Source organism: Urocitellus parryii, chromosome 11, assembly GCF_045843805.1.
Source record: "Urocitellus parryii isolate mUroPar1 chromosome 11, mUroPar1.hap1, whole genome shotgun sequence".
NCBI lineage: Eukaryota > Metazoa > Chordata > Mammalia > Rodentia > Sciuridae > Urocitellus > Urocitellus parryii.
Window position 1 is genome coordinate 120190022 of NC_135541.1, and position 27999 is coordinate 120218020.

The 27999-nt window shown below is 58.9% G+C and overlaps 1 protein-coding gene across 2 annotated transcripts; it reads right to left on the bottom strand.

The window, feature by feature from the left end:
- Window positions 1-8272: 8272 nt before the first annotated feature.
- Ntrk1 (neurotrophic receptor tyrosine kinase 1) lies at window positions 8273-27997 on the bottom strand. Of its 2 annotated transcripts, XM_026405023.2 has the most exons (17): window positions 27786-27997; window positions 24802-24876; window positions 24468-24539; window positions 22664-22732; window positions 20324-20475; window positions 19960-20102; window positions 17190-17322; window positions 15321-15650; window positions 14924-14941; window positions 14714-14769; window positions 14387-14489; window positions 13790-13936; window positions 13313-13443; window positions 12964-13136; window positions 10030-10270; window positions 9572-9730; window positions 8273-8458 (listed from the first exon to the last, which is right to left on the bottom strand). In XM_026405023.2, exons 1-17 carry the CDS (start codon window positions 27995-27997, stop codon window positions 8273-8275), a joined length of 2400 nt encoding a protein of 799 aa, XP_026260808.2. The 2 variants fall into 2 exon arrangements, with proteins under 2 accessions (XP_026260808.2, XP_026260809.2); XM_026405024.2 differs by lacking the exon at window positions 14924-14941.
- Window positions 27998-27999: the final 2 nt, after the last annotated feature.

The window sequence follows — 27999 nt, forward strand, 5'->3', positions numbered from 1 at the left end:
TCTGGAGCTCTTCAAGGATGGGACCCGGCAGCAGGCATCTCTGTGCTCCCAGACCTTGACACAAATGAAATGCTAAGTAAACCTTAAGGGACCCAGGGTGACTGGTGCACCCCAGCCCCGCCTCCAAGGCCCACCCCTATGGCTAACCTTCCCCAGGTCCCCCAGGAAGGCGGAAGGGGCCCAAGGTCCCCACCCTTTTGTGTTGACCTAGTGCCCAGGACACAGAGAAAGTGGTGGTGCTGACGACATTGCTAGCAACTAGGTTGAATGAATGAACTGATCACTAGGCAAGAGCCTAAGCCCTTCCCTTGGGAGCACTGAGCCCAGGGGTCTCTCTAAGGGAGCTACATGTCTAGCTCTTGTTTCTTATTTTTTATTTTGAGACAGGGGCTTGTAAATTGCTGGGGCTGGCCTGGAGCGCGTGATCCTCCTGCCTCCTCTCCAACTAGCTGGGATGGTAGGCATGTGCCACTATGCCCAGCTTCTAAAAACTTTATACTTAGTGACTTATTTAGGCAGTGATTTAAAGTTCCCTGTCCTCCAAGGACCTGAACAGACACTTCTCAGAGGAGGACATACAATCAATCAACAAGTACATGAAAAAATGCTCACCATCTCTAGCAGTCAGAGAAGTGCAAATCAAAACCACCCTAAGATACCATCTCACTCCAGTAAGATTGGCAGCCATTATGAAGTCAAACAACAACAAGTGCTGGCGAGGATGTGGGGAAAAGGGTACTCTTGTACATTGCTGGTGGGACTGCAAATTGGTGCGGCCAATTTGGAAAGCAGTATGGAGATTCCTGGGAAAGCTGGGAATGGATCCACCATTTGACCCAGCTATCGCCCTTCTCGGACTATTCCCTGAGGATCTTAAAAGAGTGTACTACAGGGATACTGCCACATTGATGTTCATAGCAGCACAAATCACAATAGCTAGACTGTGGAACCAACCCAGATGCCCTTCAATAGATGAATGGATAAAAAAAATGGCATTTATACACAATGGAGTATTACTCTGCACTAAAAAATGACAAAATCATGGAATTTGCAGGGAAATGGATGGCATTAGAGCAGATTATGCTAAGTGAAGCTAGCCAATCCCTAAAAAACAAATGCCAAATGTTTTCTTTGATATAATGAGAGCAACTAAGAACAGAGCAGGGAGGAAGAGCAGGAGGAAAAGATTAACATTATACAGAGACATGAGGTGGGAGGGAAAGGGAGAGAAAAGGGAAATTGCATGGAAATGGAGGGAGACCCTCATTGTTATACAAAATTACATATAAGAGGTTGTGAGGGGAATGGGAAAAAAAACAAGGAGATAAATGAATTACAGTAAATGGGGGTAGAGAGAGAAGATGGGAGGGGAGGGGAGGGGGGATAGTAGGGGATAGGAAAGGCAGCAGAATACAACAGTTACTAATAGGGCATTATGTAAAAATGTGGATGTGTAACCGATGTGATTCTGCAATCTGTATTTGGGGTAAAAATGGGAGTTCATAACCCACTTGAATCTAATGTATGAAACATGATATGTCAAGAGCTTTGTAATGTTTTGAACAACCAATAAAAAAAATTATAATAATAATAAAGTTCCCTGCCCTGAAGGAACTAACGGGCTGATCCGAGAAAAGTGAATTGTTCACTCATTCACTGAATAAAGATTTATTGAGCGCCTACTATGTTTAGGGTTTGGAACAACAGCTGTTTAAAAAAGAAAAAAGACAAAGACAAAATTTCTGTCTAGGACTGGCGGTGTGGCTAGGGGTAGAGCACTTGCTTAGCATGTGTGATGCCCTGGGTTCAATCCACTACATGGTTTTGTTTTGTTTTAATGATACTTAGATTCTAGTGGGGTGGTAGTGAAGGGATAACAAAGAAACTAAATCTGTAAAATTGTAATATATAAGATGATAAAAAGTACTATCACCAAAAATAGAGAAAAACAGCTGGGCACAGTGGTATATGCCTCCCAGGGATTTGGGAGGCTAAGGCAGGAGGATCTCAAGTTTGAGGCCAGCCTCAGTGACCTAATGAGATCCTGTAAAAAATTAAAAGGCCTAGGGATGTCGCTCAGTGGTAAAGCACCCCTGGGTTCAATCCCAGTTCCAAAAAAGTAGAGAGAGGGAATGGAAGGGGACAGGGAGTACCAGGTTGTAGTTCTGGGCAGATGTTCACAGAAGTTCTTACAGAAAAGGTACCTCCAGGTGAAAACCTAAAGGAGGAGAGGTGGGGAGTCGCAGATTTCAGAGGAAAAGCATCCCAGGCAGATGGAACAGCAAACACAGCTGCCCGAGGCCAGAGCACGTGCCCCCAGCCTGGGACTCACCCAACGTGCTGTTGGCAGGAGAGCGATGGGGACTTCGCAGGGTGTAGGGAGGAGCCCGTGGCAGACAGTACAGACCGAGGTGGAGGTGTAAGGGTCGGGGGTGGGGCCCTGCCAGGCCTCGGAGACCCTCGTGAGCCTGTTAGATTCTGCTCTGTGTGCGACGGGGAGCCCTTGCAGGGGTCTGAGAAGAGCTGGGACACAGTCCAACTCAGGTTTTCAAAGATGACTGTGGTCTTGAGAAGGGGCTGTGGTCCTGGCAGGTCATGCTGCTGCTGCTGATGGGGAGGTGGGCCCGCTCCTGGGGCCAGGCCCGTCCGACCCCTCCCTCACCCTGCGAGGTCCCAGCAGTACAAGCCAGTGCCCCTAGCTGCCCCCCCACACTGGCCTGCCATTTCAGGCTCCCAGGCCCCTGCCCCTGGGTGGTCCCTGGTCTGGACCTGCCCACAGGCCCCCGCCCGCCCTCCCCGCCCGGCCTCTGCCCGCCAGCCGGCCTGGCACTCAGGTTCCCTCCCCCTCCCCCTCTGCTCTGGCTGTAATCACAGTTCAATCCAGACCCCCCCCCCACTCCTGTGAATAATTGGGGCTGATTTAGGGGCTATCAGGGGAGGGGGGCTAATGGAGCTCGTGGGGGGCCGCCCTGGTGATGAGGGGAAGGCTGAGAAGCAATTAGCTGGGCCCACAGCCCGGGACTCACCTAATGTGCCCGCCCGCCCGCTGCCCGCAGGAAGGGCCGGCCAGGGGCTTGGGGGAGGGGGTGGCCTGCCCCACCCCCACACCCAGGCAGGACTTGGACTTGAGGATCTGCCCTTCCCCCGCTCAAAGGTGCAGGACACAGCAGAGGGACTCCCAGAGGAATGGGGGCAGGGGCAGGAGGGGTGTCGGGGAGCACTGTGGGAGGACTCCTGGTCCTCAATGTCCCCCACTCCCCGCACACACAGGGGACCCACTGCTGATGACACCAGCCCTGAACTCTGGCCCTCCTGCCTCCCCGCCATTAATCACCTCCTTCCCAGCCCAGCGGAGGGGAAGCCAGCTCCTCTGGGGCAAAGGAACCAGACCCTGAGCCCGGCCCAGAGGAGCCACCAGGAAGAAGGAAGGAAGGACGGAAAGGAGGGGACGGCCGGAGGGACGTCTGCCTTCTCCTCTCGCCACCCCACACCCCAGCCTCTGCCATGGGCCTCTGCTCCCGGGGACTGTCACCCTCTGTCCTCTGCAGCTGAGCTCCATCCCACCCTGGACCTGTAGCTCTAAACCCCCGTGGGGTCCTGTGTGAGGACGCTGGACAGCCAGAGCCACGGGCCCTCCCCAGGCCTCCCTCTCAGGTTGGGGACAGGAATGTGCACTGACCCAGAGACAGGACCAGACAGACCTCCTCCCAGGGAGGGCCACCCACAGCTCAAACCAGCCCCACGCGCCCAAGGCCACCCCACCACCAGGCCCACCCACACAGGATCCAGAACATTCCGTCCAAAGGGGCCGGTGAGTGTCCCAGAACATCCAGGTGTCCGTGGAGGGGCTGGTGGACGAGCGGAGCCTGGGGGGGATATGGGTGGGGGGCTCCGGGAGAGTTCTCTGTGCCCCTCCCCACACCCCCGTGTGCCCCATTGTAAGACCAAGGGAGCGCCGAGACCTGCAATCGATATCCCTCAAAGATGAAGACGCTAATAACTTTATCCCCTCTTGTCCTCCAACTCTGGCCTACATTAGCCCTGACCACAGACAGGCCCCAGGCAGCTGAGACCTGCAGGGGGCCGGCCTAGAGCCCAGTAACCCCTTCAGATCCAAGTGGGAAATGTGAGGCTAGACTGCAAGGAGAACTTCCCGGCACTCCAGAAAGAGAAGCCATGGGGATGAGGGATGGAAAGTCTTGGGAGTGTATTTCCCATCCCCAGATCAATACTGGTGGAGACCTCTTTGATGATGGGTGACCCAGAAGCATCCTACAGGGTGCCTGTCTCTTCTGATGGCCGCCCCGTTCGAGGTGAGCCGGGAGGCACGTTCCCAGGGAGGAAGACCAGCCAGTCGGAGCCTGGAGCTGGGGGGCGTGGGGTGAGATGGTTCTGGCCCTTCCCCCACTGGGGTCCTGTGGGGCAGCTCAGAGACCCCAAGTCCACAGTCACCCCTCATCTCGCTCCACACCTCTGTCTGCAGCAGCTGAAGCCCGAGGGACGTCTGGCATTGGTGGCCATTCTCAGGCACTGTCCCCTCCCAGACGTCCAACCTGTCGGACCCCAAACAGCAGGGCAGGGCCAGCGCTGGGGACCAGACCTGGGCAGGCTGGCGAGGAGGGGGACAAGGGAACACTGACCCAGCACCTGGTGCCCAGCGCGCCCCACGGGGGGACCTTCACACAGAAGCTCAGAACCGGGGCTCGAGGTGCAGGAAGGCGGTGACTGTCCCACACCTCCCAGGGGCAGAGCCAGGCGCCTGACTAGACGGTGACCACCAGGGAGCCCAGCCTGTCAGGGAAGAGGGGGCTCCATTTGGAGACAGCCGGGCTTGAGCGCCGAATTCCAGGGGCTGGATTGGACGTGAGGCTCCAAGAAGAGCCGACCAGTCGAGTCTGTGCACTGCTTTCGGCTGCCCTGTCCTGTCTCTCCTTCTTCCTCCTTTTTCTTCTTTTTTATTTTTTTCAATCTTGGGGATTGACCCCAAGGGCATCCTACCACTGAGCCACATCCCCAGCCCTTTTTATTTTTTATTTTGAGACAAGATCTCACGAGGTCACGGAGGCTGGCCTCTAACTTGTGATCCTCCTGCCTCAGCCTCCCGAGTATCTGGTTATAGGTGTGACCACCATGCCCTGCTCCCCTCTTTCTTCTGTGTGGCCCCTCCTGCAGTTCCAGTCCTGTCTGGTCTGTCTTCCCCAGGTCAGGACCTCTCTCCTCTCCACCCCCACCCCAGAGCTATAGCTGCCCAAGCTGCATATTGGAGCCTGTTCAGAGATGGGGTGGGGTGGGGGACAGAAAGACAATCGGGGACAATGGTTGGAGCAATGGAGCCACCTCTGCGCCCATCTCTGTCCCCCCAGGGGATGCCCAGATTGCCTGGCAGATCAGCCTGCAGTGAGGGGCCCCAGGTCCCCCTCTCCAAATGGCTTTTAGATAGCCCAGGACCTGTGCAGTCGGGAATTCTCTCTGGGACGTCCCTTCAGCCCAAGGGTCCAGGGGACCCAGCCTGGCATCCTCCCCCAGGCCCACCTGCCGCCTTCCTGGAGGATGAGTAAATGCCCTCCGGTCGGGAAGTCAGCTGAGAGATAGGACCGGAAGGAGGTAGAGGCTGGGGAGGGAGGCTACAGGTCTCTGGGGCTTGGACCCTGTGGTCTTTAAAGATCCTGTCCCCATTCTGGGGGCCCTGGGGAGCCCTCTGGTTTCTGCACCCTGACTCTTTCTCTCCAAAGAGAGAGGCTGGCGGAGGGCGGCGGGTGGAGAGCGGCGGGTGGCCAGGGAGTCGGCCTCTTCCACCTGAGCCCTCCTGAGGCCCACCCACCACCTTCTGAGCCCGTTTCCCACCAAGCAGCCGGCTCTGAGGAGGGCGGCGGGAGGGGCCCCGGCCAGGTCTGGGGACCCAGGTGTCCAATCCCCACAGCCCCAGGTTGCCGTCCTGGTCCCAGCCCCACAGGGGGTCCTTAGGGTCCCATTCCATCGATCCCCCTGCAGCCATCCATCTCAGCTGGCGCTGGGCCCTGGGGGAGGGGGGGCAGCTAATGGACGTGGCACAGCCCGGAGGTAATTAACAGGGAGGGGCCAGGGCCACAGGGGGCTTGGGGGCACTGTTCATGACAATGGAATCCAGCAGCCGAGGGGAGGGGTGCTGTGTGTGTGAGTGTGTGTGTGTGTGTGTGCGCGCACATGAATGTCGGGTTGTGTGTGCGCGCACATGAGTGTCGGGTCGCCGTGGTAGGTCAGGGTGCTGGTCACTGGGTGCACCTATGTGTCCCTCAGTGAAAGGAGGGAGTGGGGGCTTTCAGGTCACAAGCGGATGACCTGGGGACAGACCCCTCGCCCCCAGCACAAGTCCCTGGGCCCCACTTGCCCGAGGGGTCGGCCTGGAAGCTTCAGCTCCTGCGTGGGGACCCCTGCGTGGGGACCTAGAAAGCCCTGCAGCTCCCTGGGGACCTCCAGAGACCCTCGCCCCTCACCCACCTACTGAGCTCTTCCAGCAAGACGGCTGCTCCGTAAGGACAGAGCCATCTCCCTGTCCACTCTGCCCAGGGGAATAGGTGGGGTCCCCTTGCTGTCTGCCTCCTGGAACCCTTAATTGAGTGGCCTGAGGCTTCTGGCCTGTGGCTGTGGCCCAAGAGCCTCTGACACCTTAGAAATGCCTCCTACACCCTGGCAGGTCCCTTCTGCCACCTCATGGCTGGCCCCCATCCTGCTCAGCACCCCCATGTCCCCTTCTGCAGAGCCCACCAGTCTGGGCCTCTCCCTCCTTTCTTCTGGGGAGAAGTTCAAAGGTCACTGGCAGTGAGTGTGGCTGAGAGGGAAACTCCAGAAGAGTCCGTGAGTCTGTCTGGAGGTCTCAGATCCTCTTGCTTCTCCCTCCTGGGACTGCACAGCACCACTCTGGCCCTCTGTCTCTTCCTCATGTGTCTCTGTCTCCCTCCTCTCCCCTTCTTTCTCTGTTAGTATGTCTCTGTCTTCATATCTGCTCCTCTAGTCTCTCCCAGCCTCCTGTTTGTAGGTCCCGTCCCCGTCCCTGCACAGTCTCTCTCTCTGCCTTTGTCCCTGGGCTCACCTGTTGGATGGATCCCCCAGCCTCCTACCTCACTCCCTGGCCATGTTCCCACGCCGTCCCCTGCAGAGGTGGTGAGCACCAGTCCTGCCCACCACAGAGCAGGAGAGGAGAGTTGCTGGTGAACTTGGCCCTTAGGGACCAGGACAGGACCCCCCCTCCATCAATCAGCTGCTGCCCTGGGTCAGACTTCCATTAGCCGTAACCAGCCTGGACAGGAGGCAGACACACCGCTGGGCTGGGCCTCGAGGTGATAAGGCCCAGATTGAATCACCAGGGCCCGGCGGGGAGGTGGGGGTGCACCAGGGACATGAGACAGCCACCATTAGCCCCGAGGAGCCGCGGGAGTGTGCGTTATTGCAGTGGTCAGCAGGTGATTGGAAGTGATGGGCCGGGAGTGGGGCTCTGCGTCTCCCTGGCTCAGCGGGAGCTCTGGGTGTGGGAAACGCGGAGGCAGGGCTCGGTCCCATGACCCAGTGGGCTGGGGGACCTCGGTGAGCCAGAAGCCTCAGGCCACTCAGTTAAGGGTTCCGGGAGGCAGAGAGGAAGGGGACCCCACCTATTCCCCCGGGCAGAGTGGACAGGGAGACGGCTCTGTCCTTACGGAGCAGCCGTCTTGCAAGCCCCTGGCCTCGAAGTGCTGCCTCAAAACATTTAGAGCCAGGAAGAGTGACAAGGGAAGACCCAGGAGGTGGGGGCCGGCTCTTCACCTGTCCTTAACTGTGCGTGGACACACGTGCACCATTCGCGGCTGGGCCATGCCAGCCCAAAGAAAACTCGCCCACCACCGCTTCCAGCCTGTCCACCAGAACATCTGACTGCCATCCCTCCTGCTGCACACCCCGGCCTTGGGAACACGAAGCAGACAGAGGCCAGAGGCGGGCAGTCAGGGTCCGCAGGCCTGGTAAGGTTGCCTCACCACTAGGTGACCTCCGGAGCGGGCAGCTGAGGGGAGACCCCAGGGCCAAACCCCTACCTGAGTCCCAGAGCGACATCGTCCCAAGAACTGGCAGGAGACTCGGGCAGGGGGTAATAAATATAATTGCTGTGACGGAACCCACAGAAGGGGACGTCCCCCTCCCCAGCCCGGCCGCCCTCCTGCATGCTGAGGGAGAGCTAGATGCTGGAGATCCCCCGGGGCAGCTGGGGCTGGGGGTGGCCGTGGCAGGCCTGACGCTCAGCTCTCACCGCCGGCCCTGGACAGCCCTAGCCCAGGACGTCCAGGTAGACAGGCGGCGCCTGGGCCAGGGCTTGCAGCCGGGCATGCACGTCCTTGATGCTGTGGCGGTGCTGGGGCTCCCGCTGCCAGCAGCCACGCATGATGGCATAGACCTCGGGGGGACAGGCGCGCGGCCGCTCCAGCTCCCGGCCCTGCGTGATGCACTCGATCGCCTGGAGCCACCGGAGAGGAGAGACAGAGGACTGCAGGGCGGGCAGGGCCGCGAGGCCAGCCCTGCCCCGCCACCCGTGCCTGCGCCCCGTGGGTACACAGTGACCCCAGGAGTCCCGTCTGACACTGCAAGGGGGACTCTGGGAAGCCTGGGTGGGTCCCTTCCAAAGGCTGGACTCAGACCTGCCAGGTGGGCTGAGGAAGGGGAGGGGCTGGGACGTCTGACAAGTCCATCCTCTTAATGTTGGAGGCCGAAAAGAAGGGGGGAAGGGTCCCCTGGCTCTCAGCCCCGGAGGGGGGAAAAGAAAATCAAGCAGAATTGCAATTAAAGGCCTTAAAAGTAAAGAAAAAGGGCAACCCTCACTCCCTTCTCCAATCTGTGGGTAACACTTCTCCATTTGGGGGGTAACCTAGTTCCTCTAAAAAGAAACTGCCGCAAGAAAGATCAAAGTTAGACTCCAGGAAGGACTACTAGACAGCTGAGACATCCAAAGAAGGAGAGACGGTAGCAGGGAGATGGTTGGAGAGGGGCCTGGAGCCTCTTCCCCACTCTTCCCTCCTCCCATTAGAGGACTTGGGCTATGGGCAGCAATAATTCCATTCCTTCTCTCAGTGCTTGAGAAAATTAAAATCTATAACCCTCTCCCCCACCCCACAGCCTCCAGGGAGCAGACTGCATTAGAGGAGAAATGGAAACTGACAGCTGTGAGCCAAGGAGGGGGCGGAAACTGCTCTGGGAGACAGAACACCTGGGGCCTGTTCTGGCTGTGGCCAGCCTGGAGGACTGGGGGAGGAGGCAGGACTGTCCTTCTGAGAATCTAACCTCCAGCCTTCCTGCTGCAGGGTCAGGTCCTCTTGTCCATGCCTCTCCCTCCCCACTATAAAGGGCCCATTATAAATTTCAGCTAAGGATCAGGGGTCCAGACTCCATGGAGAGTGTCTGGAGATTCCTCGAGAAACCAGCTGGACCTGGACTTGGGGCTGTAAGAGGAGGGAGGACCGGGCGAGGAAGAGAACTGGGCTGGATGGAGAGGAGGGGTCCCTGCAGGGTGCAGGGTGCAGGGTGCAGCCACCGGCAGGGGGACAGGAGGACAGAAGGGAGGGGGCGCGCTGACCTCGGTGTTGGACAGCTGGTACCAGGGCTGCTTGCCGTAGGTGAAGATCTCCCAGAGGACCACCCCGAAGCTCCACACGTCGCTCTCGGTAGTGAACTTGCGGTAGAGGATGCTCTCGGGCGGCATCCAGCGGATGGGCAGCATGGTGCGGCCTCCCACCTGCCGGCGAGCGGCCGCGTTACCGCCAGGGGGCGCCCGCGGGGCCCGTCCATCATTAAAGACCAACAGCGGGGGCTCTGGGGACCCGGGCTAAGAGGGAAGGCCATCGGTGCTGGCTCGTCCGTCCGGGAGAGCAAGGAGCCAGACCCTCCTCCACTGGGGGCCGAGGAGGTAGGAGGGGATCCAAATTAAGAGGCCAGAGTCGCAGACCCCAACCACCAGGACTGGTCTTAGGGGGCTTCGGGTCCGGGGGCTCAGTTTGGAGGCTGCAGGAAGGCCCGGGGATGGAGGACCCTTACTCGGTAATAATCCGTGCTGTAGATGTCCCTGCTCATGCCGAAGTCCCCGATCTTGACCACCAGGCCCTGACCCACCAGGCAGTTGCGCGTGGCCAGGTCCCGGTGCACGAAATGCAAACTGGCCAGGTACACCATCCCTGCGGCCACCTGGCTAGCGATGGCCAGCAGCTGCCCAAGGCCCAGGGGACCTGGAGCCACGTCCTCGCCGCCAGCAAGCAGCTTGGCATCAGGCCCGTGGGACCTGAGAAAGGGGGAAGGAAGAGGGACCGGCTGGGACAGAACCCTGAGGAGCCTGGGAACAGGGATTCCCCGAGAGCCGGGTGTGGAGCAGGAGGACGGGGGGACGAGGAGCAGAAATGGAGAAAGGGGAGGACAGAGAAGCAGCTGTGGGGTGTTGGAATGGGGGAGCTCCAAACAGGTGCGCCCACCCCGGGACTTCTGCCAGAAAGAGCCCCACGTTCCCCACATCCGGGCCTCCCTCCCGGGAAGCCCCTGTGAGCTCAGCTCCGCCCCCAGCTGCCCACTGGCCCCTGTGGAGCCCCTGGGAGCTCCAGCTGCCCACTGGCCCCTCCCTCTCTTGCCAGGGCACCGTGGTCCCGGCCCGTGCCAGGCTGAGCTCCATTTCCTTCCCGCAGCCTGCCCCTGCCTGATGGAAGGAGCCTCCTCCTCCTCCCAGGCTCTGGGCCTGACACCTGGGGTCCCCCTTGGTCCTCCTGCCCTCCACGTCCACCTGTCTCCATGGGATTTTCCTTCCTTCTCAAGGTCTCCAGGACGCCCTTCACCGCCTCCGCTTCCCAATCCAGGTCGGTCCTGGTCACTCATCTCTACTCCCCAACATCCCTCTGGAACCTTCCCCTCCGCTGACTCCCTTCCCAGCATGGCCCTCCCCTACTGGCCACCTTGACCCTCCACATTAATTCCAGGTATTTGTTGAGGCTCCCCAAAGGTCTGAGCTCCAGAGCCCAGGTCTCCGCAGGGTAGTGTGGGGGCCACTTGATGGGCATCAGGGGAGGGGAAGAAGTCAGGGACAGAGGGATATCTAAACTGATGGCCAGTCCTGACCAAGACACATGGGCAGCAATTCAAAGGGGGACGAGACAGGCGAGGGCAAGGTGACTGGGAGGAAGGTCCAGTGAACCCGGCCAAGGGAATGTGCAGACAGAGGCCCACAGGGGAGAAGGGACAGATGGTCCCTCCTAGGGACAGCCTTCCAGACTCTTCTACGAGTGTTCAGGAGGCCTGCTCTGCTCTCCCAGAGTTCACGCAGTATTGGAAGCGGCTCCCGCAGCCTCAGCCCCACTTGGTACATTTCCCTGCATCCCTGGAGACTTGCGCTGCGCCTGCACCCTGTCAAGTGACTAAGAAGATGGACTCATCCGGGGCCTTCCCTAGCTGAGCTTTGCAGCCTGACTGCAGAAATGACCCTTCGTTCCCAGGGGGATGCTTGGGGACCAAGGCACAACCATCAGCTGGACAGTCACCCAGACCTTTCTCATGCAGAACTGGAGCCCTGTATTGTCCTTCCCCCTGGTGGGGACGGTGAGATCAGAGAGAGCCTTGGCCAAGAAGGCTCAGAGACTGAGGGGCAGCTGATTACACACCCTGACCCTCTGCCTCACTAACCCTGCCCCATCCTCCCAGGGACTCAACTAAGGGAACAGGTGATTGTCACAGCCAGGAGCTGGGAGCAGGGGTTCTGTCTGGGGTCTCATCCTCCTGGGACCATTCACTATCTGTGTGTCCTTGAGAAAGTCACTCTGGCTCCCTTATCTGTGAAACAGACCCACACACCCTACGCCAACTGGGTACTATGGACCAAACCTAGGGGTGCGTTATCACTGAGCGACATCCCAGCCCTTTAAATCATGACAGGGTCTCGCTAAGTTCCAGAGTCTCACTAAATTGCGCAGGCTGGCCTCCTGCGTCAGTCTTCTGAGTTGCTGGGATTAAAGGGAGGTGCCACCGCACCCAGCTCAGGCACATTCCTTGAAGTTATTAAAATGACCAGCACAAATAAGCAAACATATGGGGTTATTCTGTCTAAAGCCAAAAAAAAAATAAATCTTGCAGAACTTTCTTCAAGTAACAATTGCCAAACATGCTTAGAGACTATGAAAGATAAACACATATTTATAGCATTGTACAAGATACACATGTTCAGGACAGGCATAGTGGTGTGCACCTGTAATCCCAGCAACTCCAGAGGCTGACCCAGGAGGATCACAAGTTCAAGGCCAGCCTCAGCAATTTAGCAAGACCCTGTCTCAAACTAAAAAATGAAAACGGCTGGGGATCTGGGCTTCATGCACACGCCTGTAATCCCAGAGACTGCAGAGGCTGAGACAGGAGGATCACAAGTTCAAAGCCAGCCTCTGCAACTTAGTGAGGCCCTAAACAATTTAACGAGACCCTGTCTCAAAAAAAAAATAATAATAATAAGTAAAAAGGGGCCAGGGATGTGGCTCAGTGGTTAAATTGCTTGGATTCAATCCCTGGTACAAAAAAAAAAAAAAAAGTTGGTATTCATGTTCAGGCACATAGAGCCACAGTAAGGATGAACTGTAAGTAGGTAACCTAGGGCCTGGGACTCAGAAAGTACCTGGTCCGTCCATGTTTGTTACGACTGTGGTCATCTCCACAGCACCTCCCACGGGCCTGGCCTCCACATGCCAAACACACACACACGCAGCGTCCACCCCTCCTACAGTGGGGCCCATGGCTTCTACTAGCGCAAACCCCCTATTACAGTGTCCTCCTCACGGGCCATGCCCGCCTCTACCACCTTCTCCCTGCCTCCTCCACCAACTGTGCCCTCCAGACCCTGCCTGGTGTCCTCTTCAGTCCAACAGACAAGCAGGGACGCGCCTGTAGGGAAGGGACGACAGGGCTCAGAGCCAGGGGCTGGGGACCAGCACCGCGGCCAGGTGCTCGCACCGGAGGAAGCGGTTGAGGTCCCCGTGCCGCATGTACTCGAAGACCATGAGCAGGGGCCGGCCCTCTGTGCAGACCCCGAAGAAGCGCACGATGTGCTGGTGCTGCAGCATGGTCAGCAGCTCCGCCTCGCGCTGGAAGTCCTGCCGGGCACTCTCGGACACCTCTTTCAGCGCCTGCGGTCAGGGGTGGGGACAGCACTGGGGCCTCATCTCTACAGCCAGCGCAGCCCGCCCACCTTCAGTCCTGAGCCATGTCAGACCCAGGCGTCCCACCCCGGCCAGAGCACCCTGTCCTGGTGGTCCTCCAGAAGGTGGGCGCCAGGCCGGCAGGCCCCACGGCCAGGGCTCACCTTGACAGCCACCAGCATCTTGTCCTGCTCGGGCAGCAGGCCGTGGCACTCGGCCAGGAAGACCTTCCCAAAGGCACCCTCGCCCAGCTCCCACTTGAGCACGATGTCCCGGCGCTTGATGTGGTGGACACCTACAAGGGCTTGCAGGGTCAGGTGGGAGCCCCAGGGACAGGGCGGGACAGCCTAGGAGGGTGATGTGCTGTCACACATGCTCGGCAAGGGGGTGGGCGGGGACTGAGATCCAGCTTTACTCCTTCACCAACCCCATGGCATCGGGGGGGTCAGCACCTGCCCACAGGTGTGGGCCGTGGCTGGGAGACAGGCTGCCCCACCTAAGGAAGGTATGCTGCAGTGGGGACATTCCTGACTGCAGGAAGGGGGAAGGGGTGGACCGGTCAGGCGTGCAAACACACACACACACACACACACACACACACATGCATGCACGCTCGCCCCTGACCCAGCAGAGCCCCTTACAAGCATCACTGAAGTATTGTGGATTCTCAATGATGTGGCCCTGGAGTCCGGAGCCTTTGCCATCAGTAGGGGACAGAGAGCTGCCACTGAGTGTCATGAAATGCAGAGACATGGCCAGCCCATCCTCTGGAGCCAGCACCGCAGGGCCTAGAGAGGAGACACCGTCACACAGAGGAGGTCCCAGCGCAGGCACCCCCACCCTGAGCCTCACATGGTGAGTGCCAGGCCACCCTGTCACATAACTTGCAGGGACAGGGGAGGAGGGCCAGGGAGCAGAACAGGCAGGGGGACGGGGAGGCACCAGGCCTCTCTCTGTCTGGCTCCTGTCCAGCCCCAGGCCTCATGGGGACCGGCCAACTCCCCCGCTGCTCCCCTCGCGGAGCCCAGACCTCGCAGACCCACTTAGTGTTTGACTCCAGTCCAGCCACCAATTAGCAGCTGCTACCCCCGAAGCCACCCGCACCAGCCGAGGACACGCACACCCTAAAACTCCAGTGTACACCCCCGCACCCCGCGATGGAGGGTCGGGAGAGCCAGTAGGAAGTAAAGTCAGGAGGATGGACGGACGGACGGACAGACAGATAGCTTCCCACTCACGGTTGATCCCAAACTTGTTTCTCCGTCCACATTTGTTGAGCACGAGGAGCAGCGCGGAAAGGAAGAGGCAGGCGAAGACAGCCAGGCCCACGGCCACCGAGACCTGGGGGGTTCATCCAGGGGCACCCTCAGAGCCCCCCCAGAAAGCCGTCCCTCCGTCCTGCCGAGGAGCCCGGAGCCAGGTCCCCAGACCTTTTCCTGTTCTATGGGGACCCTGGCCTGGCTGAGGAGCTGACCAGAGCTCCCTGCTCTGCCCAGAGACGGCAAGCAGACAGTCTCCACCCAGCCTCCGCCCAGCCTCCACTCCCAAGCCCTGCCCAAACTCACCCCAAAAGGCGTTTCATCCTTCTTCTCCACTGGGTCTTTGGAGGTGCTGTTAGTGTCTGTGGGGACAGGGCAGGAAGGTGGGCCTTGGCACATGCTGTGTCTGCTCTACCCGCCCCCGCCCCAGCTGGCCTCTCAGGGACCAGGTGCCCTCTGCCCCAGCCTCAGTTCCAGGGACCACACACAAGCTGCTTTCCAGCCTGGGCTACTCACCCACTGGGGAGAAGGAGACTGCGGCAGGAGGGAGGAGAGACAGCAGTCAGATGGAGGGGGACAGCAGTGAGCCCCTGCCCCTCGGGGACTCACCCCTTCGTGGGGTGGGGGTGGGAGGGGATGGGGCAGCTGGCCCTCCTCCAGCCGGGCTCTGGTTGCCCTGGCCCGTGGTTCTCTTCAGCGGGTCTGATGACGGGCTAGCTCAGGGGTTCCGAATCCTGGCTTGGGGCAAGGAGGCCAGCCCAGAGCTGGACACCGCTCCCTTCTGTCCAGGACCACGCACTTCAACCTCTGGGGTCAGGGGTCATGGCAGGAAGGGGGCCGCCCTCCCAGGGCACGGGGATGCCCGCCCCAATTGGAGCCCGGGGCAGGGGCAGGGTTCGGGTGGTTCTCACACCAGGGATGGGGTCCTCGGGGTTGAACTCGAAGGGGTTGTCCATGAAGGCAGCCATGACGTAGTCGGCGGCCTGGCCGTAGGGGTTGGTGGCCAGCAGCGTGTAGTTGCCGTTGTTGACGTGGGTGGGCTGGTTGAGGCGGAGGCAGCCGTGCCGCACGGTCTCGTTGGCCAGGGGGGGCTCGAGGAACTCGGTGAAGATGAAGCTGGTCTCATTGAGCACGGAGCCATTGAAGAGCCAGCGCAGGGACGGCGCCGGCTGCCCGTCCACCGAGAAGGGGATGCACCAGTGGTGCATCTCCACCGCGGTGGCCAGCTGCACACTGGCCGGGACTGTGGGCCGGAGAGCAACGCGAGAATCAGGGGACAGCGGAGGGAGGTGGCCTGGACAAGTTCAAGGGCAGTGGGGCGGGTGGGGGACGGGCAGAACTCAGAGGGTGGAAAAACCAGATAAGAAGGTCTGAGATAGTCACAAGGAGCCACGATGTTTAGGAGAAGTTGACACTAAATCTTAAATCAACCTGGCAGCAGGCATGCAAAATTCAGAGGCTTAAAGAACTTAGCGGCAGGCCCAAAATAAATATCAGCCCTAGAGAGGCGGGAGACCAGCTAGTGGCAAATGAATGAGGAGTTTTTCTTTTTTTTTTTTCTTTTGTTTTTTGGTGGCACTGGGGATTGGATCCAGGGTCACTTTACCACTGAGCTACAACCATAGCCCTTTTATTAAAAAAATAAATAAAAAAGTTTGGATTGTGAGATAAGAGTCTCAGTAAGTTGCCCAGATTGGCCTCAAACTTAGGATCCTTCGGTCTCAGCCTCCCAAGTGGCTGGGATTACCCCACCATGCCTGGCCAAAAATGATTTTGGAAAAAATCAGGATGGGTATGGGGAAGGATGAGGTTGGTGCTGGGGAGAGAAAGGGAGGTCCTCAGAAGTGCTGGCAAGTTCATTAATGTTTAAAGCGCGTGTGTTTTGTGCACATGTGTAGTAGGTATTCTTCACAGTAAAAGAAAAAAGGTGCCGGGCGCAGTGGCAGCGCCCGATTGTAATCCCAGCAGCTCGGGAGGCTGAGTCAGGAGGATCGAGAGTTCAAAACCAGCCTCAGAAACTTAGCAAGGCCCTAAGCAACTCAGGAGACCCTGTTTCTAAATAAAATACAAAATAAGGCTGGGGATATGGCTCAGTGGTGAGTGGCCCTGGGTTCAACCCAGGTACCAAAAAAAAAAAAAAAGAAAGGTGATATGAAGTAGGGGATTTAAGATAATTTGTCAGCAGATTTAGAGACAGTGGGTAACATGCCTAAAGAGAACTCAGGAGAGGAAGGTCCCTCTTTTAAAACTAGGGTGCAGCTCTCCAATTTTGAGGTTCCTTTGACTGAAGCTCCAACGCCTAACTTGTTCTACCCACAAAATTCAGCGTGCAGCCAATGTTGACCCAAGCTGGAAATTCAATGCAGGGCACTACTAGAGTCTCTGCACCAATTTTTATTTGCACCAATTTTAAAGTGGCCATTCCAAACCTAGGACAAAATCCTGAATTCAAAATGCAATAAAATAATAAAGCTAGTGTGCGGGGCAAAGACCTTGGAAGAGCTGGGATGGGGAAGTGCTTCAGAGCCGAGGGAGAGTGAGGCAGCTGGTGTGGAAGGCCTCAGGTACGAGGCTCCGGCAGAAGGCCAGAAAGAAATCCATCTCATCCCTGTGGCCTTGATGAGCCCCTAGGACTTCCCCGCAGGATCGGGTTTTCATGGGAATCTGGAAACAGCTGGGTAGGAGCAGCTGCGAGACACACCCCATCCTGCCCTCAACCCCCTCCTCCTCTTTTCAGGAAGAAGAAGTGGGGGAAGGTGCAGAGACCCTCCCGGGGACTCACAGGAGACGTTGACCTGGACAGAGACCTCCGCCCGGCCCACATCATTCTCTGCCCAACACGTCACATTCTTCCTGTTCAGGTCGCTGGTGACACTGGCGAGGGTCAGCCCCAGGGATGGCAGATCCCCAGATTTCTGGATCAGGGAAGAGGGGAAACCAGGAAGGCTTCAGCTATAGGGGGTTGAAGCGGATGTCTTTGGGGGGGGGGTCCAAAGGGAAAGGAGAGGAGGGCTCCTGGGGGGGGGAGGAAGGGGGATGGGAGGACAGGGAACGGCCTCCCCTTTCCAACCTGCTCACAGACTGTCTCCCAGATCACTTCTGTCATGATCTCAGGGATGTGAACCATAACCAATAACCCCAAACAGGCACCAGATACCTCAAAGCAAAGCTAACGTGACCATCCGGGCAGCTGGACAGGTGACCTGAATACCACATTCCTACAGGGCTCACGAGGGAACCAAGTAGAACCTCAGCACCTAGGGACACCTAGGTGTTGTACACACAGTTCTCCCAGACTCAGTCTAGGCCCCGGGGAAGGTACTGCTCACAGTACTGCTCATAAGCGGAAGTCACACACCCTGCCAGTGCTCCTCCTTTGGCAGGTGAAGACACCAAGTGAGGCTAGAGAGGCCCGATGACTTGATTCTGAATTATCGACTAAAGATCGGATCAGAGCTGGGCACAGTGGAGCCTTCCTGTATCCCAGTGGCTCAGGAGGCTGAGTCAGGAGGATCGGGAGTCCAAAGCCAGCCTCAGCAACTTAGTGAGGCCCTAAGCAACTCAGGGAGACCCTGTCTCTAAATAAAATATTTTAAAAGGGTTGGGGATGTGGCTCAGTGGCTAAGCACCCCTGGGTTCTATCACCAGTACCCCCCCCCAAAAAAAAATAAAAAGATTGACTCAGAGCCAGGCACAGGAAGGTTAAGGCAGAAGGATCACAAGATCAAGGCTGGCCACGCAACTTAGCAAGACCCTGTCTCAAAATAAAATAAAATAAACGATTTTAAAGGATGGAGGGGTGAAGCTCAGTGAGAAAGCACCCTGGGTTCAAACCTCAGTCCAAAAATAATTTTTGAATCAGGTTCAAATTCTCTTCCTAAGAAACCACGGCCACGTCGTGTTGTGTGTAAATTTTGAGACCTAAACCGAAGACAATTCTTCATCTCGCTGCACCACGGGGTTTTGTGTGTATTTTGTAAACTGACAAGATGGACGAAATCATCTCTTGATGTTTTAAAAGTTATTTTCCAAAGAATGATGAAAATCGGTGAGGTGGTGGGCAAATCTCATTTATCTGGAAATTGCACAAAAGTGGACGAGGTTTCCTACCTTGGGGGGAAGCCCTGAGCTCCCTGCCTCTTCCCCCTGGCCCCCAGGTAACCAAGTAGGATGTGGCTTTTCCAGAGAAAGTCTCAGGAAGCACAGGGGTTAGCAAACACGTAAATTTTCCAAAGAGGAAGTAAACAATTTGCTGAAGTTTCCCGAAGCGAAGAGCTGCTGTAAGGTGTCTGCGCATGGGCGTGGCTCACCGTGGCTCTGCCCTGACCCTTACTCACTCCTCCCACTGTGCCTGGACACCCTGCTCCAGGCTCCAGACTCTCCCTTCTGCATGGTCCAGGGGCTTCCAGCATTTCCAGGGTGGACTCCTCTCCCAAAGCAAGGGCCTCAACTGAGCATCATGCCCCCAGTCCCACGGCCCACACCCTGTCCCTGTGAGTCCACTTTTTCCCCCAGATGGGGCCAGATAGGTGGGCACAACCTGTTGTCAGAGCCTTGTAAACAGGGCCTCTGGGTCCCTGTGGCTGCTCTCAGCTGCCGATGGCCAGCTTAAGGACACAGGGCAAGGCCTGGGAAGGTGCCCAGAAACGTATCTGGATAAAAAAGAGGCCAGAGGATGCCCGGGGGCAGACAGGACATCAGGAGGCCATCATGTCCAGGTCCTCGGAGTACAGATAAGGAAATGAAAGTGCAGGCAGATGACGGGATTTTTTTTTCTGAAAGACACTCTAAGAAGTAATTAGTGAGAGAGCTGGAAACAGACCTGGGTCTCCTTCACGGATAGGTTCAACACACACCCAAAACGACGCTTCCCGAGTCTCCACCAGGGGACCAAAGACCCCCAAGAGCCTCCCCTGGTGCAGGACCAAAGAAAGACACCGTGCACTCAGGGGGTGGACACCCCCGGGCCACAGTCCCCTTATCCAGAGAGGCAGTGAACGAGGGGTGTCTGTGGGTTCCCTCCGAGCGCCAACACACGAGCTGTGAACCCCTCTTTCAAGCCACACTGTGTTTCCAGAGAGGGGTTCTAAGTTCTGTTGGGTCCAGTAGAGTTTGGGGTCCCTGCTGGGCCAGCGTCTGCCCTGAGGTGTCCCCTCTTTCTTTCTCTCTCTATTTTTTGATACTGAGGATGGAACCCCGGGAGGCTTTACCGCGGAGTTACACCCCTAGTCCTTTTTATTTTTCACGTGGAGACAGGCTCCAGCTAAGTTGCTCAAGATCTCACTCAGTTGCCAAGGTCGGCCTCCAACTTGGGTTCCTCCTACCTGAGCCTCCCAAGTCCCTGGGGTGAAGGCGGGGGGTCCCGCCCTGCAGTTGACCTGAGGTTTTCTGTGTCCCCTGGGCGGCCCCACAGTGCCAGCCTGCCATCTCTGTCTAAACTGTCCCTTGTCACCTATGTGCTGCTGATGGGCTTGGCTGCCTCTCTCCGTCTCGGTTCCCTGTGTCCTGCCTGGGCCTCTCCTGGACAGGGGGGGACGTGGAGGGCTGCTCACCGTCACCGTGGCTGACCCCTCCAGCTCCGTGAGGATCCAGCCAGCCTGCTGAAGGCCCTGTCCCTCCACGTGGCACTGCAGCAACACATCGTCCCCGACTTCCACCGAGGCATTGGGCATCTGGACCTTGAGCGTGGGCACCCCTGGCCACCCAGGATGCCCGAGGGGTGTTAGAGTGGGTGTGGCCTTGGAACCCCACCCCGGGCGTGTCTCTCCCCCACCTGGAGCCCAGGCAACCTCCCAGCCTTCATTTTCTGCCAACGCTGGTCCCCCTGGTCCCCCGGGCCCTGTCCAGCACCTCAGCCCCCCCACTCCAGGCAGGTGGCCCTATTTCCCCACCCCGGGCAGGAGCTCCAGCACCTACCGCAGCTGGTGTTGTGGCCGAGGGCCAGGGGCTGCCCCCGGGGGCCAGAGCACTGCAGCCTCTGAGCGCGCAGGCCGCCCAGCCCCTCGTCCTCCCAGCGCTGCAGCCAGTGCAGGCCACAGGAACAGCGCAGAGGGTTTCCCGACAGAACCCTGGTGGGCACAGGGGACCGAGAGTCAGGGAAGGGGGCGGCAGGGGCCTCAGGAGCCACAGGAAGCGAGTCAGACAACAGGGAGGAGGGCCTAGAAGTGAAGGAGTGGGGCACGGACAGGCTGGGGTCATGACCCCATAAGGAAAGAAAGGCTCCTTGGGAGGCTGAGGCAGGAGGACCGCCAGTTAGAGGCCAGTCTTGGCCACTTAGACCCTGTCTCAGAATGAAAAGTAAAAGGGCTGGGGATGTAACACGGGGTGCAGCACCCCTGGTTCATCTCCAGCACCCAGTACTGAAGAAAGAAAAGAAAAAGAAAGAAATACAAAAAGTCAAAGACTAACGGGGTCCCTGAACCTGGGCTCCCAGGTGACAAGCCAGGCAAGGGTCTCAGCATGGTGACAAGGAGGGAAGGGTGTGGTTTCCTGAAGGGACCCAGAGGGCTCACGTGCCCACCAAGTATCATGGTCCGCTGCTGCCTCACCCCTACAGCATGCACCGTGTGCAGGGCATGTGGCAGGGTTCTGGGCATGTGGCAGGGTGCAGGGCATGTGGCAAGGTGCCGGGCATGTGGCAGGGTGCCGGGCATGTGGCAGGTGTGCTGGGCATGTGGCAGGGTTCTGGGCATGTGGCAGGGTGCAGGGCATGTGGCAGGTGTGCTGGGCATGTGGCAGGGTTCTGGGCATGTGGCAGGGTGCAGGGCATGTGGCAGGTGTGCTGGGCATGTGGCAGGGTTCTGGGCATGTGGCAGGGTGCAGGGCATGTGGCAGGTGTGCTGGGCATGTGGCAGGGTTCTGGGCATGTGGCAGGGTGCAGGGCATGTGGCAGGTGTGCAGGGCATGTGGCGGGTGCAGGGCATGTGGCATGGTGCAGGGCATGTGGCAGGTGTGCAGGGCATGTGGCGGGTGCAGGGCATGTGGCAGGGTGCCGGGCATGTGGCAGGTGTGCTGGGCATGTGGCAGGGTGCAGGGCATGTGGCAGGGTGCAGGGCATGTGGCAGGTGTGCAGGGCATATGGCAGGGTTCTGGGCATGTGTCAGGGTGCAGGGCATGTGGCAAGGTGCCGGGCATGTGGCAGGGTGCCGGGCATGTGGCAGGTGTGCTGGGCATGTGGCAGGGTGCAGGGCATGTGGCAGGGTGCAGGGCATGTGGCAGGTGTGCAGGGCATGTGGCGGGTGCAGGGCATGTGGCATGGTGCAGGGCATGTGGCAGGTGTGCAGGGCATGTGGCAGGGTGCTGGGCATGTGGCAGGGTGCTGGGCATGTGGCAGGCAGGGTGCAGGGCATGTGGCAGGGTGCAGGGCATGTGGCAGGTGTGCTGGGCATGTGGCAGGCAGGGTGCCGGGCATGTGGCAGGTGTGCTGGGCATGTGGCAAGGTGCTGGGCATGTGGCAGGGTGCTGGGCATGTGGCAAGGTGCTCGGCATGTGGCAGGGTGCAGGGCATGTGGCAGGGTGCAGGGCATGTGGCAGGTGTGCAGGGCATGTGGCAGGGTGCAGGGCATGTGGCAGGGTGCAGGGCATGTGGCAGGTGTGCAGGGCATGTGGCAGGGTGCTGGGCATGTGGCAAGGTGCTGGGCATGTGGCAGGTGTGCAGGGCATGTGGCAGGGTGCAGGGCATGTGGCAGGGTGCAGGGCATGTGGCAGGGTGCTGGGCATGTGGCAGGTGTGCAGGGCATGTGGCAGGGTGCAGGGCATGTGGCAGGGTGCTGGGCATGTGGTAGGGTGCTGGGCATGTGGCAGGCAGGGTGCCGGGCATGTGGCAGGTGTGCAGGGCATGTGGTAGGGTTGGTCATGTGTCAGGGTGCAGGGCATGTGTCAGGGTGCAGGGCATGTGGCAGGTGTGCAGGGCATGTGGCAGGGTGCTGGGCATGTGGCAGGTGTGCCTGTGATCCTCAGCGAGGCCCAGGAGCCCACCCCAGGCCCACGGAGAAGCAGCCATCCAGGCCAGCTTCCCACATGGCCCCCCACCCAGGCGGTAACCCTTCTACAGGTGGTCCTCCATGGGAGGGTGGGGTCAGGGGGCAGTGACAGGCAGGCGCCCAGTCCCCATTCAGCTCACAAACACATGGCCCCAAAGAGACACCCCCACGTGCCTCCCCACCCCCCCACCCTCTCCTGGAAGACACGGGGACATACCATCACTGCGGACCCCCACATCACACCCCGTGTCACTTGCCCGGGGCCCCCACTCACAGTTCCTGTAGGGAGAGGCCCTGCAGGGTCTTCCAGGACAGAGACTCCAGGGCGTTGAAGGAGAGATTCCTGCAGGAGTTGACAGGGTGAGACGGACCCCAGACCCCTCCGCGGCCACCGACCTCACTCTGACCCAGTGTGCGGGAGGAGGGGAGGAGGAGGTGACACTGGGCTCCCCTCCCCAGCCCGGGCAGCCAGAGGGAGCCCCGGGAGTGTGAGGGTAGGGGGTCAGGGCCCGTGAGGCTCCCTGAGTCCAGTTCTCTGCCTGGGACAACAAGGGTTAACCCCACCCAACCCCCTCCCCAGACTCCAGGGAGGGGATCTCAGGAACAGCCGGTCCCCCTCCCCCACCTGGGGCCCCAGCTGGTGAAGTGCTGAGGCCACAGCTGGGGGAAGGGACTCCATCTGTACTCCCCCACCGCAGAGGAGGCCAGAACCCAGGCTCCCGCAGCCCCCTGCCCCCTGCTGGCTGGAGGACAGGGGTCTCAAAGTACTTCCTTAGGTCCCTCTCCCCTCCTCTTTCCTGCTCCTCCCCAGGGGCTAAGAACATGGGGCAGGAAGGGACCCAGGACCGCAGCTCCCTAGCTACAGAGATGAAGAAAGGAGCCCAGCAAGGGGCCTGATCCAGGCCACACGGGACCCCAGTGCTGGTGCCTGGTGCTCCTGGGGCCTCTTCCTATGAGGGGCCCACCCTGACCCTCTCTTCATTCTAGAATTTGTGGGGCTGGGTCGGAGAGGCACCATCACACAAGGACCAGGAACATTACCACTCTGGACACAGGAAGAACTAGGTGTGAGTCCCATCCTGCAAAGCAGCTGTGTGACCTCCACCCAGAAACTTAGCCCCTCTGATTCTCCGAATTCTCATCTATCTCTGTCACCAGGTTGGACTGAATGATTCACGGACATAAGAATTGTGAAATGACGTTGAGCACACATTTTTAACTGAGGTTGAAAAATCCCAGGACACAGTGAGTGACATGACATCACGTTTGTTGTGGTGGTCGTTGCTGTGGTCAGTCACTGGATCCAACTGGGTTGGCGTGGTGGCACTTGCCTGGGATCCTGGCTACTCAGGAGGCTGAGATTAGAGAACGGAAACTCGAGGCCAGCCTCAACAACTTAGTGAGACCCTGTCTCCGAATAAAAAGAAAATAAGAAGGGCTGGGGATGTGGCTCAGTGGTAGAGCGCCCTGGGTTCAGTTTCCAGTAACCAAAAACGAACCAAAAGAGTCAACAGAGGACCCTGCACGCTCCACACCGGGCAGCCGCTCTGGCCAGCTCCTGGGGAGGGGAGGACATGAGCTCCTGTCCTCAGAAACCCAGGGAGGAGTTGCCATGGTCTCCGTGGGTCTCTTCTACCTACTGCATGCCCCACTCCGCCCTCTACAGGAGAGGCAGCTGGGATGCCCAGGGACAGGAAGGGGGACAAGTGGAAGATCTGATACCCAGGGCCCCAGGCTAGTCCAGGGTTGGCGAGGGCTTCCCCACCAGGAGGGCAGTGGGAGACAGCCTGCTCCCTTCAGGCTGGTGTGTCACTGAACTCCGGAAAGACAGACTGGGCAGGCATCTATGGGAAGAGTCTCTGAAGAATGAAGCATGGAAGTGAGACAGCAAGAAGGACTTTCCAAGTCCTGGATGAGGCCAAGAAGTAGAGAAGACGCCCCAGGGGGATGGGGAGACAGTTTCCCTGACCAGGCTGGGGCCTTCCTCAGAACAACTCCCCAGGGAGGGCCAAGTCCATTAGCAGCCCCAGGCTGGGTGTCCTCCCCACCGGCTACTGCCCACCCCGGGGTCCACTCACAGGCGACTGAGCCGAGGAGTCAGATGGAAGGCATCTGGTGCCACAAAACGGAGGCCACTCTTCACGATGGTGCTGGAGAGGTTGGGGAGGGTCAGCCCACAGCTACTCGGTGCCCATCCCAGTCCCCAGGGCTGACCCCCACGCCCCCTCCTCAGCTCCCTTAGTCTGCAGCTGCCCGGGACCCCTCAGACCCCTGGGCTTCCTGACTGTCCCACCCTTCAGCCCTCAGACTCAAGGTCCTCCCAGTCCCTCCGGACACTTGAACTCTCCCTGACCCTGAGGTTCCCGCCCTGGCTGGGCCCCGCCCACACCCGCACAGCCCTCAGCCCCTCACAGGTTGCGCAGCTGCCCCAGGCCCTGCAGGTCACCGAGCTCCAGGCTGTGTAGATGCTGCTGGTTCTCCACATAGCTGTGGGGAGAACGACGGCTGTCACGGTCAGGCCCAGACCTGGGCTCCCACAACCACCTATTCCCTCACCATAACGTGCATGCACGCCTGTGCACCACTCGCACACAGACCCGGGCATACAGATGCTCAGACACACCTCCTCACAAGTGACATACACACATGCACACCCTCACACATGTGCACACTCTCCCATTCCCTTTGCACCATACCCACACCCAAGCATGCACACATATACATAAGCACGGAGCTGCTCCTGCTCACACGATTCACACTGCACACGTGTGTGCAGGAACACAGAGGCACCCTCACATAGGAGCACACGGACAAAGCTCCCATATACCTCTCCCACACACGTGCGAGAATGCACGGGCATACGATCATAAACACACTGGGCCAGTTCCTTCTCAGCTTTGTGCTCTGCTTTTCCGCCAGGCACAACCTGGAGCCGGGGGCAGGCTCAAACCCTTGCTTCCTCCACCAAGGGCCCAGGTTCATCATGGCCACGGCCCCACCCAGTGCAGAGGAAGCCCTGTGGGCATGCAAATGTGTGTTCCCAAACGTGCCCGCTCAGGAGCCACTCTGTGGGCTCAGCACCAGCACACCCCACCCTCTCTGCCCCTTCTCAGCCTTGGCCCCTCCCCGTACTTCAGAAGCAGCCCCTGCTCCCTCCCCCAGTGCTTTCTTTCTCACAACCAAGATGCATAGAGGCTGTCAGCCAGGGACCCCTGGGCTCCGCCTGCCCCAGGAGGGACCCGGGAAGGGGAAGAGGGGCAATCAGAGATGGAGTCATGGGGTGGAGGAGGGACTGGCTGGCTCACCCAGCACAAGAAAGATGGGAAGTCTGAATGGGGGGTAGGAGGGAGGGAAGAAAAACAGAGCGAAACAGAGACACAGAAAAAGAAATGTACAGGAAGAGATGAGGGGGGAGGCAAGGAGAAAGATAAGAAAAGGGAGTCAGAGAGACAGATAGATAAAGACAGAGAGCCAGAGAAAGAGATGGGGGGAGAAGAAAGAAAGAAGAGTGAAAGGCATTGGGGTGACCGCTGATGGCTGACTCTGCCTGGCTTCTGGATCTGACATACCAGAGAGTTCCTGAGAACTCAGCCACCCTGCAGTGACATGTCCATCCCCCTGCCGCCCCACCCCCTGCCACTGCCACACACACCAGGGGCCCCTGACTCACCACTAGTTCTCAGAACCCTCTCCCTCTGTCCTGGGACTTGCCTTAGGTAAGCACCAACCCTCCTCCTCTCCCCTGCTAGCCTTGGCCCCAACAGCACCCCACATCAGGTCCTCCGCCCCTGAGGTCTGCCGAGTAGCCTCTAGTGACTCCGAGGGAGGGCACTTCCCTGGTGTGCTCACCCCTCCCCAGCCCCTGTCCAGAGTGTCCCCAGCGGTAGGGACCCAGGGAGCCCACAAGCATGGTGGCCAGGGGCTGTGCAAGCTGTCAGTCAGCGTGCTCAAAGCTGCCGCGTTCATTTGGATTCATAATCAATCTGTCTATTCTAGTCCATTATCTCCTTGTTAGCTCCACGGGTGAGGGAGGAGGGAGGGGGCTGTGCAGGAGGGGGTGGGGGCGATCTGACTGCTGCCCCACCCAAGGGGACAGCTCAGCTCACCACTCTGCATGCCCCTGGCCTGTCCATTCCCTTCACCCCTGGGTTGAACTCACTCACTCGGGGGGGTTGGAAAGAAATTGGGAAGCGAGAGCACCCAGGCAGCCAGACTGGAGGCCTGAGTGATGATTGGACAGGACTGGGGGTGACAGCCTGGATGGGTTTCCTATCAGGCAGAAACCTAGCCTTAGACCAAGACAAGGCCATCTTCTGGTCTCCCTAGGGCCATTAGAGAGAGATATTGAGTACCTTCCCGTTAATTACCACAAGATGCCAATTACTGCAGGCTGCTCAAGTAACTACCAGACAGCAATACCCCCACCTCGGACTTCTTCCAGCCTGTCCAACGCAGGAGACCAGGGAGGCTGGCCCACCCTCTACGTCCGGACCACAGGAGAGGGGCTTTCTAGCAGTTCCTTCCCTCTTCTAGAAGTCTCGCTGGCTCCACCAGTCACACAGAATTCTCCAGTATTTTCCAGCCGTCACCCGGTAATGCTTGAGTATCATTAGGGCAATTATTACAGCATACTTCCTTAGGTCTAAAAAGTGCTTAAGTATTTTGTAACCGATTGTTGCACAATGTCAGGAGACAGCAGAATGCTAGAGATTCCTCCCAGGTTTGGACCTGGAAGGTAGGAGAACCTTCAGCAATAGCCCTGTCTCCCTAACCCAAAGAGGGAGACAAGGGTGAAAGGGAGATGGGAGTGGAGGAGAGTGGAGGAAGAGGAGGGAGGTTCCCATTTCTCACATCCAAATGGAGGGGTCTGGGGGCGCTGGATGGTGGAAATGGGGAGAGGTGTATTTCCTCACCACCTCCCACCAATTCCAGCTTTCCCAAGTCGGGGGAAGAGCTGGGGTTGGCTGGTCACGACAAGGAGGAGTAAGGGGATGGCTTTCCCTAGGAAAGGGGCGCAGGTGCCACACTGAAGGGTTCTCCGTCTCTGACTACCACCCTCTATGGGGACAGCGTGGGTTCCTGGGTGAGCTGCAGAAAGCGGCTTCTAGACCGCTCAGCTTCTCAGACCTGGTCTGCGGAGATCCCCCCCTCCCTTTGCCCGAGGTCAGCTACTCGGCTGCCCTGAGTTCTAGTCAACATCCAGACAGTGACCGCGGGGCTAGTAGGGGAAGGGGCAGCGGCAGCAGTGGAGGAAGCCGGGGCAGCGCCAAAGGCTGCGCGGTGCCACCTTCGCCGCGCCCACCCCACCTGACCCAGCAGTCGGGCTGCGAGTCCGCGCCCTAGGGATAGGGCTATGCCCTCCTGTCCCCGCGCCCTGTCGCGGGTCGGACACTCACAGCTCTGTCAGGTTCTCGGCGGTCGGCAGTTGGCGGAGGCTATAGAGGGTCCCAGCCTTGGAACAACGCAGCCCCGAGGGGCCAAAGCGGCAGCAGACATCGGGGCAAGAGGCAGCGCCCGCGGAGGCCAGCATCAGCCAAGCCAGCAGGCTGCCCGGGCCCGTAGCCTGGCGGTGCCAGCCCAGCTGCCCGCGCGGTCCGCCCCGCAGCATCG